Source organism: Rhinoderma darwinii, chromosome 4 (genome assembly GCF_050947455.1).
Source record: "Rhinoderma darwinii isolate aRhiDar2 chromosome 4, aRhiDar2.hap1, whole genome shotgun sequence".
Taxonomy (NCBI): Eukaryota; Metazoa; Chordata; class Amphibia; order Anura; family Rhinodermatidae; genus Rhinoderma; species Rhinoderma darwinii.
This window is the reverse complement of record NC_134690.1, coordinates 352,354,788-352,374,193: the sequence shown is the minus strand read 5'-3', so window position 1 is coordinate 352,374,193 and position 19,406 is coordinate 352,354,788. Positions and strand designations below refer to the sequence as shown.

Genomic DNA, 19,406 nt, shown 5'->3' with positions numbered 1-19,406 from the left:
GGGGTTCTTCACTTTCTTCCCATACTTAAAAAACATACTGATAGGTTAATTGACTTCCTATGAGATTGGCCCTAATGCGTGTGTATCTGAGATAAGAAGAAATTAGATTGGGACAGGGACTGATGTGACAATCTCTGTACAGCACTGTGGAATATGTCGGCACTATATAAGAAATAACTAGTGTATCTATATCCTGTACAATATGATGTCCTGGGGGTCCAGGTATAGCTTTTGCTAAAGTCAAGGTGCTTCAAGTCCCACCTCTGTGTTTCTCAAAATGTATTGAGACAAATGTTACACATAAGACCACACATATTATCAAACCACATAACCATTTATTATGTGCAAAATACATATAATTCACAATACAAAGAAATCCAGAGAAGACTTGACAGGTACTAAGCCGACCGCTCTTACTATAGAGCACATTGCCTTGTTCCAACATACAGATTAAAAACACATTTTCTTATCTTTTTTTGCGTTTTAATACAATTTTTTTTTGTTCCTTAAAAACTTTTTTTTTTTACCTTTTATTTATTTTAAAAGCAAACTACATAAAATAAAATTACTTTAAATAATTAGTGTTTACTTTCAAGAAGTTCTATAAGTATCTTGTACAACTAACAGAATTACAGGGTATGTACCCGCAAACCCATGTCAAGATTTCTCTCTATAACTCTGCCATTGTCCGGGCCAGCAGACTAGTACAGTACTGTAACAACACAATTACATATCCCTCAATGCCATTTACTACATTCTATTGCCTCATTCTTATCTAATGAGAGTAAGTCTGTCTGGTACATCCAAAAGCTTGTCATTGCTGGCACTATAGGACTTTGGTTGGGGATTTAAAGCCGGCATATTCATAAATGTGCCATATTTTATTTTTTATAAATTTCATCTCTACTATATATTTGCTGGTGCTAATCCACTAAGAAGGGGTTTCCAGTTTAATGTAAATTCAGCTTATTCATTGTATCATGAAAAGTTATATCACTTTCTAATATACTTTGGGGGAGATTCATGAAAACTGTCTTTGTTGTGCCAATCACGGTGAAGCTTTACATTTTTAAGAGCACCACGAGAATTAAAATCTGTGCTGTGATTGGTTGCTATGGGCAATTAGACCATTTTATGAATCTTCCTCTTTGTGTTTCAATTCTTTGAGTTTCAAGAACTATGCTTGCTGCCAATAAAAAGAAACGTTCTTATTACACAAAGAGGGCTCTAATACAAGCCACGCACATGTGTAAGCAGGACTAGTCCAAGTTTTCAGCCTTTACATGTAAGCAATGTTTCCATTCATTGATAGCAAGCATAAATCTTGAAAAAGTGAAGAATTATTACACAAAGTATATTAGACAGATGAATAACACTTTACTATACAACAAATAAGCTGCAATCACATAAAGTAGGATAACCTCTTTACTGGCTACCACTCTTATAATCCTTTAGTAAGTACTTTTTTTTTTAGTTGATAAAATTCCACGGCATATATCAATATATAGTTGTCATGTTTTACTCAACATATGTATGGAAATATTTGAGATCCTATTAAAAGATATCATTCACTGACCAAAATACAGCTTTATAATACTGTGCATCTAATACTCTCCTGAAATCAGATACAGTACTAATAACTGGTGGGGGGACATCTTAGCTGGGAACAGTTTACAGTAGTCATAGATCAGCCTTTGTATATATATAGTTCCAGATATTATTTTTCTCCCCAAACCTGTTTTTTCAGTCTTATTCCTTCAGTAATTTTTAACAGCGAAAACACTGTATAAACAAGGTGGGCACATGTTTTTGATGAAGGTACCATTAGAAAGGTAAAGCTAAAGCCGGAATAGCAGATGGGTTATATATATCGCACTGAATATTTGATCAGCATCTGACTAATAGGAGAGAAAAGTCCCGGGCAGTTGGCAGCTGCAATGGGATCCATTAGAAGAGGTGACACAATATCAAAAGGACAGATAGCTCTTACTTACATATTCACCCTCAAACTACTATTTCGGTTTAGAGAGATTACCACTTATTAAAGAGATTGTTTTGTTTAGAAAACCCACTTTCATCTACCCTATTAGGAAATTATGAGGTAATAGAGGGGGGGTCCCATTCTCAGGATTGTAATCTCTTGACCAATGTGGAGAGCAGTTACAAAGATCCTCTCTGGAAAACCTGTCCTGCATTACACGGACAACCCATTGATATGAATGGACCCTGTGTAATGCTCAATTTCCACTCTGGTGGCGCTGCAGGGAAATTGAACACTTACTACAAGGTTTCCCCGCAGATTACAGCTGATCACTGCGGGTTCCAGCAGGAAAACACTGTGTATCAACTTATTGTCAAGGTACCCTTCTATAAAGTAGGGATTATCCAAAGCGGACAAACCCTTTAAGTGCATGTTCATCTAAGTACAAACATCACTTTACTATGTTCATTGAGATGTCAACCATAAGAACATTGAATATTATCGAAATTTATTGATTGGAATATCCACCTACTTTATGGGGGTGTATGATGTTTTTTATAAAAACAGTGCCACTCTTGTCCATAGGCTGTGTCTAGTTTAGCATCTCAGCCTCATATAAACACATGCAGACTACAAATTATGAGGGAAGTTTATTTTAGAAAGGGTTAATATTTATGACTACTTAAAGATTTATCATTTGAAATATTTTTTTCCATAAACATTGGTAGGATTTCTATGCAAGCGAGTTGAGGGAGTGCAGCTAGAACGCTTCGACTAGGGAAACAATAGAGACAAGCCGACGGAATTGAACAAAGCAAGTTGCAAATTCCTTCACGATGAGTTGTCCTAAAGCATCTGGTAGCGTCCACAGACATGAAAAGCAACTTTTCTCCTGGCTTATTATACCTAATATTTATGGGCACATAAAAAGGCTTTGGATACTGCAACCAAAATGATATGTATGGAAGAATAGGTCAAAGAATAGCACAAAGCAAGGTATAACTGGTAATATATACACATCTAGATCATAGCCGAGATGATTTATGGTCTTAAAACCGGATTGCCAGCTGTTCAACACCCGACAAGTATATGAGAATAAAGGACAAATATTAACATTCACATGGCAAAAAATTCCTCATATTAAATAAAAAAAAGACTTAGGAGTTTAGTAAGTTAGACTTCTTTTTCCGAATGGGCTATTAAAGAAATATATTCTGACCAAGCTTCCACCTAATCAGCTCATATACAACTATCACTTCATTTTACAGTCATTGTATTTCACTTGCAAGTAATCCCTCTGCAATATCTTCCCTGCTAAAGAGGGGCTGCAATATGTAACAGACTCATTTTGGCAGCCAAGATACAAAAAAGATACAAAACACGTACATAAAACCCTTGAAAGTCTTACATAAAAGCAAACACTGCCTACGACAACAACCCATGTTATATACCCATTACAACATATAGATGTGACGCTCTAGAGCCAGCAAGAGATACAACGTTCTTATATATTAAATGTTAACTACACATGCACATTTATGTCTTATACCTAAAATAAAAGAAACAGTTTTCCCGAAACTGTCATATGAATCTCTAAGAAATATATATCTAGAATGAAAAACGATAAGTTTTTTAATTTTTTCCATAATACCTTATTATTGTGATATAATCGTACTGTGATGCGCTGCATCTAACAGTGTAGTCAAACAAATGCTGGTGACCATGAGATAACTCCAGCAACATTATATGCATTTTAAGTAGTGCGTATTGTCTAAATCTTATTTAATATTAGGTTTCTACACATTAAAGTGATAGAAATGTTGGAAGTCCCCTCAGCGGCTACACTAGGTATAACACAGTGTATTTGTTTTACCTGAAGTGTTACTTTAACAATGAATGCAATAGTGACATCACAATCTAACCAGTCATTATAAACGATGGCATAGCAACTCATTGTTTCTAAGAATATTACTGAAGTTTATATCAGTCGTCCAAATAAACTATTAAGGGATTCCGGAAGCCATTCTGTTTCATCACCTTCTTGTCCCCTACTAGCAACCTTACAATAATGCCAATGGCACTTGAAAATTCTTCAAATGTACAGTAGGGGGCTTCCATGTGTGGCTGAGTAGAGAAACCCCAACGGTTCAACACATTTATAGGGAAGATGTCACCAGTACAGGTTCCCTTTAGATTAAAACATCTGTATGATGGCCTATGAAAGCTGAACTAGTATAAATGGCTCCTTAGAGACCAGTACAAGTCTTGGAAGATCCCACCTTCTTCTTCTAGAGAATCAGGACTACAGGTAAGAGTGACCTGTGACCCCGCTAAACTTTGCAGATTTGCTGAGGGGGCTCATAGAAGAAGGGGCATATGTGGCACGACCTTTACTAGACTTTTTGGGAATAATTAAGGTGGTTATTGAGTGGGCACAATGGGGCACACTATTGCAGTGTTATTAGGGCATCTATAAAATTCCCTAATGTAAAGGGTCTTGTCCTGGGGATAGGAGACTTTTAAATTAAAGAGGTTACAATCCTAACCAACCCTCGTATATTAGACACGCCACTTTACCATCTAAGCAAGTACAATGGAGTCAGATTAGAATATGAAATGATTTCAAATTTTTATAATCTGAAAAATGTTTGACATTATGAGGGCTGATATGAAATGGCGATGAAGGTTATAGTCTTTGGATGCCAGGGAAGTGCTTTGAATGACTTGTAAAGAATGTGCCATTGATACCAAAGTGGATGAAGATTCGCTTTTTACCATCCGATCTCCCAGACTGAGCTTCAATGAACAGTAATGGTGACAAAGATATGACCAATGCAGAGAGACATATATTGGATTGGAAGTCTCTCTATAAACCATAATAGCTTGTTTTGTCTAGTGACATCACCAGTGATGCACATGATGACATCTAAATGGAAAATATAAGTCACACTATAACGGCTGCTTATAAAAAAAAGTCACGGTCTTAAAAATAAAAAATTCATAATATATACATTATACAAAAGACTTCACTGCTGAAGTATATTACAAAATAACAGTACGGTTGAGGACACGTCCTTGTTCCTCGGGACATTTACGTGTATGAGAGGAGTTATTTTTTTTATGGACAAACCTAAAATCAGTGTCAACTAATTCTATGAAGAAAGGACCTTCCATTTTCTATTCATTCTTTTCAATGACTATAAAAAAAAACCCGTTTAATAAAAATGTAAAAATACACAGGCACAATGCTTCTGTCATTCAGTATTGTCCATGGCCAAGAGCATCAACCGCTTCTTTAAGTCACATAGTGTAACCCAACTACCAGCCTCGAATGTTGCCAGTCCACTGTGCTCCATACGTTTGTCAAGAAGTCATAAGAAGCCCATTGACGTGCTTGATCCGGGACATCTGAATATTGAAAAGCCATTTCCATGGAGATCTTCACTTGACCACATTTTGGCTTCTTGTATCCACTGTATAAGTGTTCAGTAGCACACACTGCCCAACACAGCAAGATCCCATCACTAGAGGCCTACTCTGAGTGCAAAACTAGCCACTGTGGGACAAAAATACAACTTCTAAAAATCGGCATCATCGTCATTGTTATTGTCATCATCATTTTCATAGCTGATGATCCCCTGGGGGTCATAATTGATGCGCTTATAGACAAAATGAAAAACTTGGAGATTTGGTCGACTGTGAAGCTCGGCTTTAATTTTCTGTGGGTAGGTGTCTTCACTCAGCTGCTGCCAGGTGTCATCAATAAAAAGGAAGAGGCCATAATTCCCTGCATCCTTAATGTTAAACCTCTGTGCACACATCTGGCATACGTCATCTGTAGTGGTATAGGGTTTAACTATAAGCGTCTTGCCTGTACACCCACTGTCCACCTCCTGCAGGGCCACCCTTAGGTAGTTCTGTAAAAAAGCACATGGACAATGTCAATTACGAGAAGCCACACTTCCAGTAGATTCGTTGACTGGGCTCTAGTGACGATGGGCATGCTCACCGCCGAGTTACTGGAAACAAATACTCGTAGAATTATCTCTTTGGTACCACAAAACTGACTTTTGAACTGTAGTGACCCGCAAACAGTGACAAAATTTACAAAAATAGTCATTTTGTGGGCTATGAAACTCATTCAGCATTCAGTTATGGTACTAGTTCTGAGGGACCCTGTTAATTTAAGAAGTTATGACAAAAGTCACATGCACCATATGGTTCAAGGCCATATAAAGGAGATTGGAAATTGTCAGCCTCATATTGGAATAACACTACATCTAAAAACTGCATTAAAATTGCACGAGGGAGAGGGATTAGTAATTATTATTTGTACAAAATTACTATTAGGTGTTCTCAGATATAACAACTAAAAATATAATGGACATTTATGAAACTGGGGATGTAATAATGAAGGTTATCGGTCATCCATGTCATAGTATAACAGGGAGTGGTAGATATTTTACATGGAAAATACTGTGGTATTAGCAAAGGAAATCATGTTCTGAAATTCTAGAAAATTATAGATTTAGTTACTCTTAAGGAAGACTTTGCGGTCATAATGAGATTTTTGCCAGGATTTTCTGAAACTCGTTGCGAAAAATGCAGTATGACTGCTACGTGTGAATATACGCTTAGAAAGCCATAATAACAAAGCAGGTGCTGATGATATCTTTAATTATTTCCACCACTTGTAACTTGAAGGCAGTGGTTAGTCCAGAACTAGGTAATTTTGGTACAATATTTATGGAAGGTAATGAGGACTGTCAATGCAAAATGAGGACTGTCAATGCAAATAGAGCTTTGAAGGCCGATTAAACATAGTAGTTGGGCGTTGACTACTGCCATATATGCATGTCACTGTACATAAAGGACGTATGTGTGATCTGTCATACCTGAAAGTCATCAATGGATGGAATGGTCCTATTTGTGGTCCTCCTCTTGTGCCATTGTTTTAATGTATCTCTGGTCTCTGAATTCAATAACCGTGCTGCTTGTTCCTCCTGGAAATTCTTTATCAAGGATAGAGATCCGTATGCGCTTGTCAAGTAGTAACCTCCTAAAAGTAAATCAATGCAGCAGCTTTAATTAGAGGCGTAAATGTAAACATGTAGTCTACAATATTTTAGCACAACAATTTCTTTCCATACTTATGCATTCGTAATGGTTCAACATGGTCTTAACAGGGTTTCATTTCATTTGGTTTAAGCGGCTACATTGCCAGATTGAACAAAAGTGACAGAATTAATTCACTTTTTTTTAAGATAAGGCCACATGCACACGACCGTATTTTTCATCAGAAATTACGGACAGTAATTACGGACAGTAATTACGGATCCATTCATTCCTATTGGCCACGGACACTTTTCAGTATTTTTACTGATGGGTGTCCATGCTGAAATAATGATAGAACCTGTCCTATTCAGTAAGGCCCCATGCACACGACAGCAAAAAACCTCCGTTTTTGCGGACCGCAATTGCGGTCCGCAAAAACGGAGCCATTCACTTTCATTGAACACTGACACCTTTCCGTAGCACTACGGAAGGGTGTCAGTGCCGTGGAAATGTTCCGGGAATTATGGAACATGTCCGTTCTTTCGCATTTTGCGGGCCGTGCTCCCATACTTTGTATGGGAGCACGGCCCGAAAATGCGGCTGTCAGTCAGCGGCCGGCCGTGCCCGCAAGCGCGGGCTGTGATTGCGGGCACGGTCGTGTGATGGGGCCTAATTATGGCAAGGACTCTCCCATAGAAGTCTATGGGAGCTTCCGTAAATACGGACGGCTACTGATGTGCATCCGTAAACCGTCCGTATATACGTGCATGGCCCCATTGAAATGAATGGGTTCAGGGTGCTATCAGTGACAAAAACGGATAGCACCCTGAAGGAAAAAAACTGAAGTGGGCATGGGGCCTAAGTCTTTTCTTGAGGACATAGGATGTAATCAGATCCTGTTGTAGCCAAAGCATTGCATCATATCATCTGAAAACAAATGTGTTTTTTAAGGCTTTGTTCACATCACGTCAGAGTTTTATGTCCTAGGTATACGATATATTTTATATATATTATATATTTCCTGACATATACCTCTGACGGAAGTCTGCGTCATATCCCACTGAATGGCTATAAAACCCATAGGACCAGAATGTAAAAAAAACAAACACTGCACGGTATATGCCAAACAGAGTGCTCTGACATGAGAAATAAAGTCATGCAGCAAGTTGGTGCAGTATATCATTAAACGTGAAAAGGTGCGGTGCACTAATGTGTGTATGTCCGGTAGTGTCCCTTAAAGGGGTTTTCCAGAATTCTACATTCATGGCCTATCCTTGGGATATAACCTCCAACAACCAGAAGAGAGAAGGTACAGCAACACACAGATGTCCATTCACATGCTGCTGTGTCTGGTATAGCAGCTCTTTCAAGTAAATGGGGCTAAACTACAGTACCGGGCACAGACACATGTAAGCACCGCTCATTCTCCTTATTGCTGGAGGTCTCAAGACTCCCTCCAACCAATGCGGGACAAGCACATTGGGACTTATTAATAAAAATTTATTTTAATATCAGTTTTTCATTGGTAAAAAAAATACACTTTTTTTTTTTTATAATCACATGTGGGCTGTATTCACAAGAAAGGTTGTAGCCGTTTTATTGCGTATCTTGTTTATTTTGGTCTGCTATATGTTTCCATATAAAATCTATACATCTTTCTGATGTTCCTTTGTTATCTTTTGTTAGCAGACTAGGAATATTTTCTTTATGGCAGAGAAAAGCTTCTATTTGTAGGCTTTGACTAGACAAGTCCAGGAAGCAGGAGGAGGCTCCGTCATGTTATCTGAGACATACAACTCACTTAGCCGGATGGAACAATTTAGTTTAACTTGACAATAATAACATAGGAATTCTGTAATGGAAAAATCATGCGGTACAAAAACAACGTTGGGTAGAGAAAAAACATTTATTGCATATTCGTCCTTTTTAGGAAACGGGGCAAAGACCAACATTAATATTATATATTATTATTACCAAACTACTTGTCTAATAACAGGGGAATTACTGTATTTCCATCATTTACACATTACGCAGTGTTGGGATGTAACACAATATAAAATGACGTCACTCTTGATAAAGTGCCAAATATAACATATAGACTCCTGAATATAAATCCATATTTTACTCATGTGGAAATCATCTGACGTTATGGAAAATTCTAGAAATATCTTTTAAGAATATGTTATTATTCTCACTATCTTTATCATGATTATTATTTGTCCACAGCTATATCTTACCTTCTCCATGCAGCAGTGATGGGTCCAGCAATTCCATCATATATTCAATTTCAGTGTCAATTTCTAGCATGTCACACTGAGCGATGACATAAGTTAATACTGGCAAAAAGTCATCTGCGCCATACATCCTTCCTGGCAGAGACATAGGAATCAAAAGCATGAGTTTTAAGAACTATTGACATTAGTAAAAACTATGGCGCACATAAAAAAAAATCCATTGTTTTATTAATTAACCATAAAACAGAATTAAAGAATAAAAACAAATACAATTAGAATAAAAAGTAACTACTAGAAAAACACATCCTTCTCCTATTGGTTTGTTTAAGATTATTTCAGATGGCGACCCTTCTCAAGAACAGCTGATTATAGGGGTTCTGTGATAAAAAGCAATGGAAAATGTTTCAGCACCCATGGATACCAATGGTCCTGGAGAGCTACACTAGAATAGTCTCCGTATTAGAGGTGTGTCCTAAACAGGGGTGCCCCCCTCTAACAGTTTTACATGCCCTTTAAAAGGCGCATGGAGAAAAATTGACTTTCGGGATTGTGCAGATGCTTTATATTTTATATGAATTAAAGGCATTAAAAACACAGTTATTTTATTGTTAATGGTGACAACCATCCTGTTCTATACAGTGGGACTCATGAATAAAAACTGTTGTAAGAAACTGCTGTCTATATTTCTAGAGAAATTCAGATTAAAAAAAAAAGTAAAACCAGGAAGTGCTTGCAGAGGAGAAACACGGACGAGAAAAATGCATGACACGCGGAAACCTCTGACGCAACATGGCCAGTCATATGCATAAAAAAGGCCTATATTTTTGCGTAAGCAAATCGGACACGCTCGAGTAAATTGGGCGTAAGCCAAGTGCACATATATTTTTTATGTCGATTTTACCTGAAAATTAGTTTTCCTATATATTTATATTGTGTGCCTGAACTTGCAAGTTATGGTAAATAAATTCTAGGTAATAAATAGGATTGCAACTAACCAGCCATAAAATAAGGGAAGCAGCACATTATAAAGCAGGATACTTAGGTCCTTCCTGTGCCTGTTTTATTTATCAACTCTACAGACGGGAAATAAAATCCAGTGCGGCGGGACTGTACCTGAGTTGTTCTCCATACACGTATAAATGAGCTTGCAGATTCTCAATAACAGCATCACTTTCTTCTCTGGAGAATACATTTTCTGCATGGTAGAGAACTTGACTCTGATCTTTTCTACATCTACGGCTTCTGGTGTTGGGGTCAAAACCCCGAGTTCCTGAGGAGTCCTCTTTCTCACGAGCAAAAGGTTTTCCTTCAACTGGCTCCAGGATCCATCCGCTGTACGGAAGTTCTTTAGCATGTTTTCTATGTATCCTTTTAGGGGCTTTAAGATACATTTGTGCATGGCTTTCTCCAGGACTGAATCTGCAAAAATAATTGAAGCAAGTCAATGAAGAGAACAGAAATAGAACGAAGATCAAACACTGAATATATTGAACCGGCGGAAGAGTCAATGGCAATTATCTGACAATAATTCTAGACCTTCTTCACAGCATGGCAATTTTATATATTATATCATTCAGATTGTTGGAAGTGCTCATTCCCTTGTCTTCATATGCTCCAATCATTGTATGAGGCTGTGTGTGGCCACCCGAAGCCAATAACCAACCCTATATAATAGTCATAATGGTTGTTGTATCTAATAAATACCAAGTCAATGTTGCCAGATACAATGTCAATCAAAAATAGTTTGCCACCAAAACGTGTTCTATGTTCATGTCCATGTTATATGCATGATATGTTACTCTCAACAGATAGTGACTTAAATAGCAGTATCCGGTTACTCACTGCCCCTTACATCAGTAACACCATGGCACTCGTCCAATACGAACACTCTCCAGGAGGAATGCGAGGACTGCTGTCCTATCTTCTGTCTGTCTCTGGAGAAGATACGGTTCTATCGGCCAGCAATTCTTGTGTATTATTTTTAGTTATCGTCAAACGTCTACATGCCTACATCTTATTGCCTACATGGTATGGTCACCTTCAAACACCAGTTTATCTATAGAAATAATCTACATGAAAACTGAGTAACCCTGTAGACACATTTCCATAGTTATCTTGTACTGAGTAACAGTCCGTATTATAGTGTTAGGGTATGTGCACACACACTAATTACGTCCGTAATAACAACCAGCAGCATTGTTAATGTAAGGGTATGTGCACACACACTAATTACGTCCGTAATATACGGACGTATTTCGGCCGCAAGTCCCGGACCGAACACAGTGCAGAGAGCCGGGCTCCTAGCATCATACTTATGTACGACGCTAGGAGTCCCTGCCTCTCCGTGGAACTACTGTCCCGTACTGAAAACATGATTACAGTACGGGACAGTTGTCCTGCAGCGAGGCAGGGACTCCTAGCATCGTACATAAGTATGATGCTAGGAGCCCGGCTCTCTGCACTGTGTTCGGTCCGGGACTTGCGGCCGAAATACGTCCGTATATTACGGACGTAATTAGTGTGTGTGCACATACCCTTACATTAACAATGCTGCTGGTTGTTATTGGAAACAGTCAGCAAACTTGTCAACAGACACATCCATACCAGCATAGCTGAGCTACTATAATACATTGGGAGAGTACGTTTTTCCTGAAGCAAATTAATGCGCATTGTCCTGAGATTTTGACAGTCCATGTGGACCTCATAATCTATCCATCATGGAAGGACAATATATCTGAGCCAGGAGCGGACACAGAACAGTATATAATACTCTTGCTCTCCAATAAGGCATCATAGAGCACCCCCTTATGTCTCTCTAACAATTCATCAGTAATTGTTAGTCATAACATGTATTAGCTCAGGCACTTACATGCAATCTAATAGTCAGAAGAAGGCTCCTTAAGGCCGTCTATGGAATATATGGACACCCTCAGTCCGCCAGTGACAGCCGCTTCTTGTTATTGGCTCTACACTCTGGCTCATAGAGCGTGGGTCCTGAGCGGTGGAACCCCCTAGGACATTCATATACCCTAGTAGGGCATATGAAGAGGACTTTTTTTTAATGCGACAACCCCTTAAAGATTTTAAATGGGGTTGTAAACAGTGCTGCACTGCTGCTTTATGGATCATCCAAGGTTATATACAGCATCTTGTCTCAACAATACAGGTGATGTATCTGTGTCCTCACTGAGACCTCCATTCTTTTAACCTTAGACAGTCATTCAACTATCATGTTATTTCATTTACCCTGTAATTGCCAAACCAGAAGAACCACATGTTCTAAATCTTCTCCATTAAATAAATGCCTTATAAAAAAAAAAAATATGTGGTTTCTTCAATTTGATGGAACCATCATCATGTATCATCTCCATAAAAAGGACTATTGTTGATGTTAATTCAGCAAAAGAGGAAATCTATATTAAGAAGCAAATTCTCGACATGAATTGCCAAGTGATAGAACTTAGTGCTGACCCTCTGCTCGTGCGTTGGCCTCATTCAAAGACTGAAATAGGAACTATTAATATGAACTAATTTTGAGCCGTGGACTGTATCAGCAATAGATAAGCAATGCTGGATGATAGGAAGTATGAAACGTTCAATGCTCTGCATTCCTGGTGAAGCATGTCAGCAATTAATATACCAAAAATCCACAGCATCAATGTGGACATTACTGATTTCCCAAGAACTGCTGGAGATAAATGACTGTATCTGATCAATTTGTAGGACTAATGAGTCAGCCTAAGAAATGCGTGTCCGATTTACACACTGCAGTTTGGCATGAAATTGATTGTTCTGCTAAATCTTAAATGTAAAAAATTCACTTTGAGTTGTTAAAAATGGCTTATAGCCCAATGTTTTGTAACCCACTACATAGCATATAGTGACAAGATCTACTAGAGGGGCTATTCCTTTATACAAATGACTGGCGATTTATGACATCACTATGTGCTGATGTCATCATGAGCCGCCCTATGCACACCGGGAATCCAGGTAATTTATATAGTGAAAGCAAGAAGATTGATCATTGTGCCGGCATTGAGCAAAGGATTCTAACTATGTTGCCATAGTGTGAACACTCTTTAATAGCCCTTGAATTAAAGGGATTCTCCATTTTCTTTGAATAAATAAGGTATATTCGATTTTCCATACCATATGTGCAAGGGAACTGTAGCTTTTGAAACAAACGTGTTTGATTAAAAAAATAAAAATATATAGGCCTTGTTTATGAAAATTAGCTAACAGAAATGCTGGCCTGGTAACCCATATCAACCAATCACAGTGCAGTTTTCATTTTTCCAGAGTAGCATAAGAAATGACATCTGAGCTCTGATTTGTTGCTATTTGCAACACGGCCAGTTTTCCTGCTAGACAAATTTGATAAATGTCTAGAAGAGAAGGTCAAAATAGAAGTCTATGGCCCCATTCATTATGCAGTTTATGCCTGGTTTACTGCGCAAAAAAACAAAAACAAAATTACAAACAATGAATTGCAACAAATTTGCTTTGTACTTTAATGAAATGTATGTATTATAAAATAGAGACTCTTCCTAAGGCCTCGTTTACACGAGCGTGTGCGTTTTGCGCACGCAAAAAACGCGGCGTTTTGCGTGCGCAAAAGGTAGTTAACAGCTCCGTGTATCATCACCATATCATGCGCGGCTGCGTGATTTTCGCGCAGCCGCCATCACTATGACACTCCGTTTGGATGTTTGTAAACAGAAAAGCACGTGGTGCTTTTCTGTTTTCATTCATCCTTTTCACTGCTGTTGCGCGAATAACGCTGTTCGCACGGAAGTGCTTCCATGTGACATGCGTGGTTTTCACGCACCCATTGACTTCAATGGGTGCGTGATGCGCGAACAACGCACAAATATAGAACATGTCGTGAGTTTTTTGCAACAGACTCACGTTGCACAAAATTCACAGACTGTCTGCACGGCCCCATAGACTATTATAGGTCCGTACGACACGCGTGAAAATCACGCGTGTCGCACGGACGAATAACACGCTCGTGTAAACAAGCCCTTAGTAGAATATGTCAAGAAAACGGCAGAACTATTATGAGATATTAGATTAGCTCTATAGTAAAGACAAACCGTTATGACACATCTTAGACGCAGTAGGTGAATGGGCTTCTGAATATTAGCGTGTTTTAATATTTATAATGTGTCTGTCCTTTGATAAAATGACATGTAGATTTATCATGTGACATTCAGGCCTGAGGCCTACTCAGCTGGCGTTCCATCTCTCGATATTATACACAAAGAGGAATTACAATATCTTACACAGCAACAGAATAACAATGATGTCACCGAACACTGAGATCCTTTATAGAGCAGCATTAGCATTAAATACACGGAGTATAAATCCACTGTAAGCAGTCTTTTCACTTTTGTCTTACAACTTCATAAATAAGGATGAACATTGTGATTTATTTATTCTGAAGAGGTTCCAGCCCAGGATCAGATTACAATGCACAAGACAAGGCAGACTACAGAGACCCTGGGTGCTGACATAAATATACCCCCCCCCCCCGAAAAGTATTAATACCGGTGTCCAATTTTACAATAAAACATGAGAGAGTGAAATTCTCCTTAGTGAAACAATATATTAAAGCAAGACAGGTGTCTATAGCGTCTACAAATATCTCTGACCAATCTACAAATATCTCTGACCTGTCTGCTTTAAACAGGACATCAATTTTTTACATTATAGAATATAACGGAACTACAAGCAAAGCAATGTATTTTCGTCTCAGGCCAGCCCTACACCCTATAATCTCACAGTAGATATTAAAACCCAATATTGCAGAGTGAGTGGGTTTAAAGACTATATATCATTAGTCAGACCCTCCGTCGTGAGCCCTACCAAGGTAAACTTCATTGATACATTTGCCTCTACCAAGTGACCCCCAGATCCACCAATAAGGGGCCTGTTTAATCTCTTTGCATTATTTGCAAATGAGCTCTTATTCAGTCAATCAGATGCCTTTCTTAGATTTCTGTAATTACCACAGTGTGTGCCACTGATCTTCACATCCATAAGAGGTATACATCGGTTATTCTTCCCGACATATGCCACTGTAGAGGCATACATCACCAATAGTGTCAATTGGGCCCTATAAATACGTTCAGCTTATGCATCGGGAGCTTTCCCATCGCGTATGCCAAACGTAGTGTTCAAACGTGTTGTGAACACAGCCTAAGTGGGCTCAGTAGAGCTTATTTGTATACAACACTGGTTGCAGATGCACCCCCAGTGTTTACTTTGGAAGGGCACCTTTTAGATGCCCTAACAATGAGGGCTCTGCCTGGTCACAGATGGCCTTTCAAGAGGACTTTCAACCAACAACCTCAAAATTGTTGGTAAGGTTCTGTCTATATTTGCATTATGCTCTTTCCAACAAGGGTCCTGGTAGTTTGACACCAAGAATAGCGCAATCTGCAGCGCTATTCTTTATGTCAGACATACCAGAACCAGAACGAAAACCTGACAGACCCCTACATAAGTCAATGAGATCCTTCAGGATTCATTTTTGATCCATTCAAAGATCAATCTGCCATAGATGTCATGACACTGATATGAATGGAAGCCATGACATTAGTGTGAACATTTTATCATGGACATTCTTCACAAGTGGAATTCGTGCACAGCTTGCTATGGCAAATCTGATTTTTCCTGCTGCTTGACTTTTGGAGTATGTGACAAGGTTTTTTACGGCCATTATAAGAAAAAGTTACTTTTTATAGAGCTAAACTATACTGAGAAGCAGCACTACTGGTCATAAGCAGTATAACCAGTGATCGAGTCCTAATAAAGATCTCCGATACCGCTTTCTTGATGTCACCCTCACAACAGAAGAACTAGAATTTGTAGCGTGCGATGTTCCCAGCTGGAATAGAGGATTACTTCATTCACTACAATGAACCTGCTATATCTAAGAAAGGCAGCGGATTAGTCTCAGATTATCGATAGTAACTACAGGTTATTATGTGGTCATGTCAGTTGAGTCCAAGTCCGGCAATGCTGACTAGTACAATGGCTTCCCATTAAACTGTTGTGATGCCAAAACCACATTAAGTTTCAAGTATTAGTCACAAGTTTCTGTCTGGGTGATTGAGCAATGCAGCTTTGTTATCCAGACACAGAGATGATGTGTAGAAGGTCTGCGCAGAAAAACAAACATTTGATTTCATTCATGGCTACACTTAATATTGGTTTATATGAGATGATGCAACCACAACCTTATTTTTTTTTAATCTTGAAAACCGCATTGAAGTTTTAGAGGTAGTGCTGTGCCATGTCATATACTAATAAATCAAAGTATTCAACCAAAACCAAATAAAGGTTATAGGAGTTAAACACTAAAAAGAGACAACCAAAGAGAAATCCTCAGTCTGTAAAAACCTGAGTGCCAGTGACATCGTACTGATGTCTAGCCTGAAAGTGGTGTCAGTGGTGCTAAGTGCCTACTATATGATCCTGGCGCAGGAGTGCCCATGTCCACCTGGTAACACCAGTCATATGGTTCTGATGCTCATAAGGGCTAGTAATGCTAGGACATCCCTGGTGTCAATCATCTACATAATATCTGCAGCTGCCAACAAATATTCACCAGCGGGGTGGGGGGGGGGGGCCCTGAGAGATACTTCTGACATCCAAGCATTGTATGAGGCCTGTTATGTTCCTTTATAATGTGCCTTATATGGGATTCTAAGGCCTCATGTGCTCTACCATGTATTTGTGGCCGTATACTGTCCGCGATTGCGGATAGTATAAAACACATGTTAACCTATGGGCCAATGCACCCGACTGTGGTTTCCATGGTCCGTGTATTGCTCGGAGCCCGAACCGCAAAAAATAGGACATGTCATTATACGGTCCAGATTTGCGGTCTGGGTGACTGGCCGTCGGTGCTGTAATCACAGACCGTACACACAACTACGGCCGTGACATGAGGCCTAACAGAGAAGTGCCCAAACACCATACATTTACCGTAGAGAAGAGAATGCACCACCAGTGAATCTTTTCAGAGGAAATAGAAATACTATTGTATAATTAAACATTAGTAGCAATACAATCCTCATCGTCTACATAATACAAGCGTTGTGTAAGTTTTAGCGTAGGATGATGTCAATCTACAAATAAGGCACTTCCCACGCTTAGCGGCCTGCAGGCATTAAAACCGGTCTGGTTTCTAGGACTTGTGAGAGAGGAATAAGGCAACATATCAGTTGAGGATTGGCTCAAATCACATATGTTGTGTTGACAATGGCTTCATGAAACATGGGGCGCATATGAGTACTGTCACAGGTACAAGTTCTGGCACTATGTAAAGACCGCTTGGTCATTTTATTGATGCCAGGGATACATTAAGATGTCATGGGATACATGTAATCCACTTTTGATCATATGGATCACATGTATACTGTGAAAAATGCAATCTTTATACAAACACATGATGTTGCAGCACAATGTAACAACCTCTGTTATCATCACATGGACAGAGTACTGTTGTAAGGAATACAGCCATTTGTACTCTGGTTGACAGAATATTACATTTCCTTCCGCCTCAAAGGTTATTATGTGATCACTTTAAATTTAAAGGGATTGATGTCAGTAATAACAATAACTCTCAGCACTCTCACCTGTCATTGTTTACCAGGAACTGCTCTGTACTTTTAGTAGCGTCTATGCCTGATATTGCAGCTCAGTCCCATTGAATGGCACTGAGCTGCAGAGTGCCGCAGTACCAGGCACAGCCGCTACTAAAAGTACTGAGTTACGCGTGGTAAACAATGAAGGAGACGCAGCGCACACTGAAGCGCTGTAGGGTCCTTTAAACAGCTGATCGACAGGGGTGACGCAAATTGGACCCCCACCAATCCAATAATGATAGCCTATCCTAAGGATAGGCCATCAATTTAAAAGAACCGGATAACCTCTTTTAATTAAATTTAATACAGCAATCTCCTAATATATAATTATTACTTGAAACACCCCTTTTACAAGTCAAAGAGATTCAGCTGATATGCAGCCATGGAGCAAACCAATTCACCTGCACCTGATCTAACTGGTGTCATTGATACAATATGGCACTTACAATGGCCGTATTCTTTGGTTGGACAGAAGATAAGGCTGATGGGCTGAGGTCCATCATGATAGCCCATTTCCTCTACATTGACAACGTGCCTGTATTGTGTAGACAGTGCCATAGGGAGTCTGGTCTTCTCTATCAGCCAAGCAGCTCACTTGCACAGTGGATGTTGGAGCGTGGCATAAAAAAGGGGTCTGTTTTCATGGAACCAAACACCATTATGACCGCCGTCTTTTTTATTTTTTATTGAGTTGTTGAGTTATTTTTACTTTGCATTAAAAAAAAATTATAATTATTGCTAAAAAAATAGTTTGAAAGCTATTCTCTCTTTTGTACAGGGAGGGATTTGTCCTATAGTAGGTAAGTACATAAGATGCAATTTCCTAATATATTATCAATGGTTTACCCAAGAAAACCTTTACAAACCAAATGATTGCATGTAGCTTCTCTATATCATATCTGATCATATTCCATCTTGCACAGATCCTGTATAGTGGCACATGGAGTCTCTATGGTTCAATATTGCAGAGTCATAGCACTCCATGTGCCACCATATGGGGCATCCATAAGGAAATGGACATGATGGAAAATGGCACAATGATTTTTTTCTAACAGATTCTGTATAATATTAGAGATACGCTATGGGCCTATAGCAAACAATAGGCACCGTATTCGCGACCCATGCAACATGAATCAGCTGCGTGACTGAGGCCTAAGGTTGAGGCTCCCCAAGAGACACTGCCCAGTGTATCCCTACTGCCAGAGTCGCTCCAGCAAGACTGGAACTTTCAATTTTGCCCATGCAAATAAGTAAAATGTTGGGTTGGCCTACCTGCTTTTGAAGCCAAAGATTGTAAAATGCTTACCTATGGGAATCCTACTGCAACTAACAAAAGTTATAGAAGTATATGGAAAATAACTACATGCAGCACCACATGTCAGAGAGACAAACTTGCCCAAATACCTAATCTAGATATAAAAGTTTGCATTTGATCTTACAGCTTTATTATACAAGTTATATTGTTCGTAAAAACAAAAA

At 39.0% G+C, this 19,406-nt stretch overlaps 1 protein-coding gene across 1 annotated transcript in view; it reads right to left on the bottom strand.

The window, feature by feature from the left end:
- Positions 1–313: 313 nt before the first annotated feature.
- RIN2 (Ras and Rab interactor 2) overlaps positions 314–19,406 on the bottom strand; it is a 172,535-nt gene continuing 153,442 nt past the window's right edge. Inside the window, exons 9-12 of the mRNA XM_075862965.1 lie at positions 10,384–10,689; positions 9,274–9,405; positions 6,877–7,040; positions 314–5,898 (exon numbers count right to left, since the gene is read on the bottom strand). Coding sequence (XP_075719080.1) covers positions 5,560–5,898; positions 6,877–7,040; positions 9,274–9,405; positions 10,384–10,689 — 941 coding nt within the window. The 3' untranslated portion in view covers positions 314–5,559. The remainder of the gene's footprint in view (positions 5,899–6,876; positions 7,041–9,273; positions 9,406–10,383; positions 10,690–19,406) is intronic.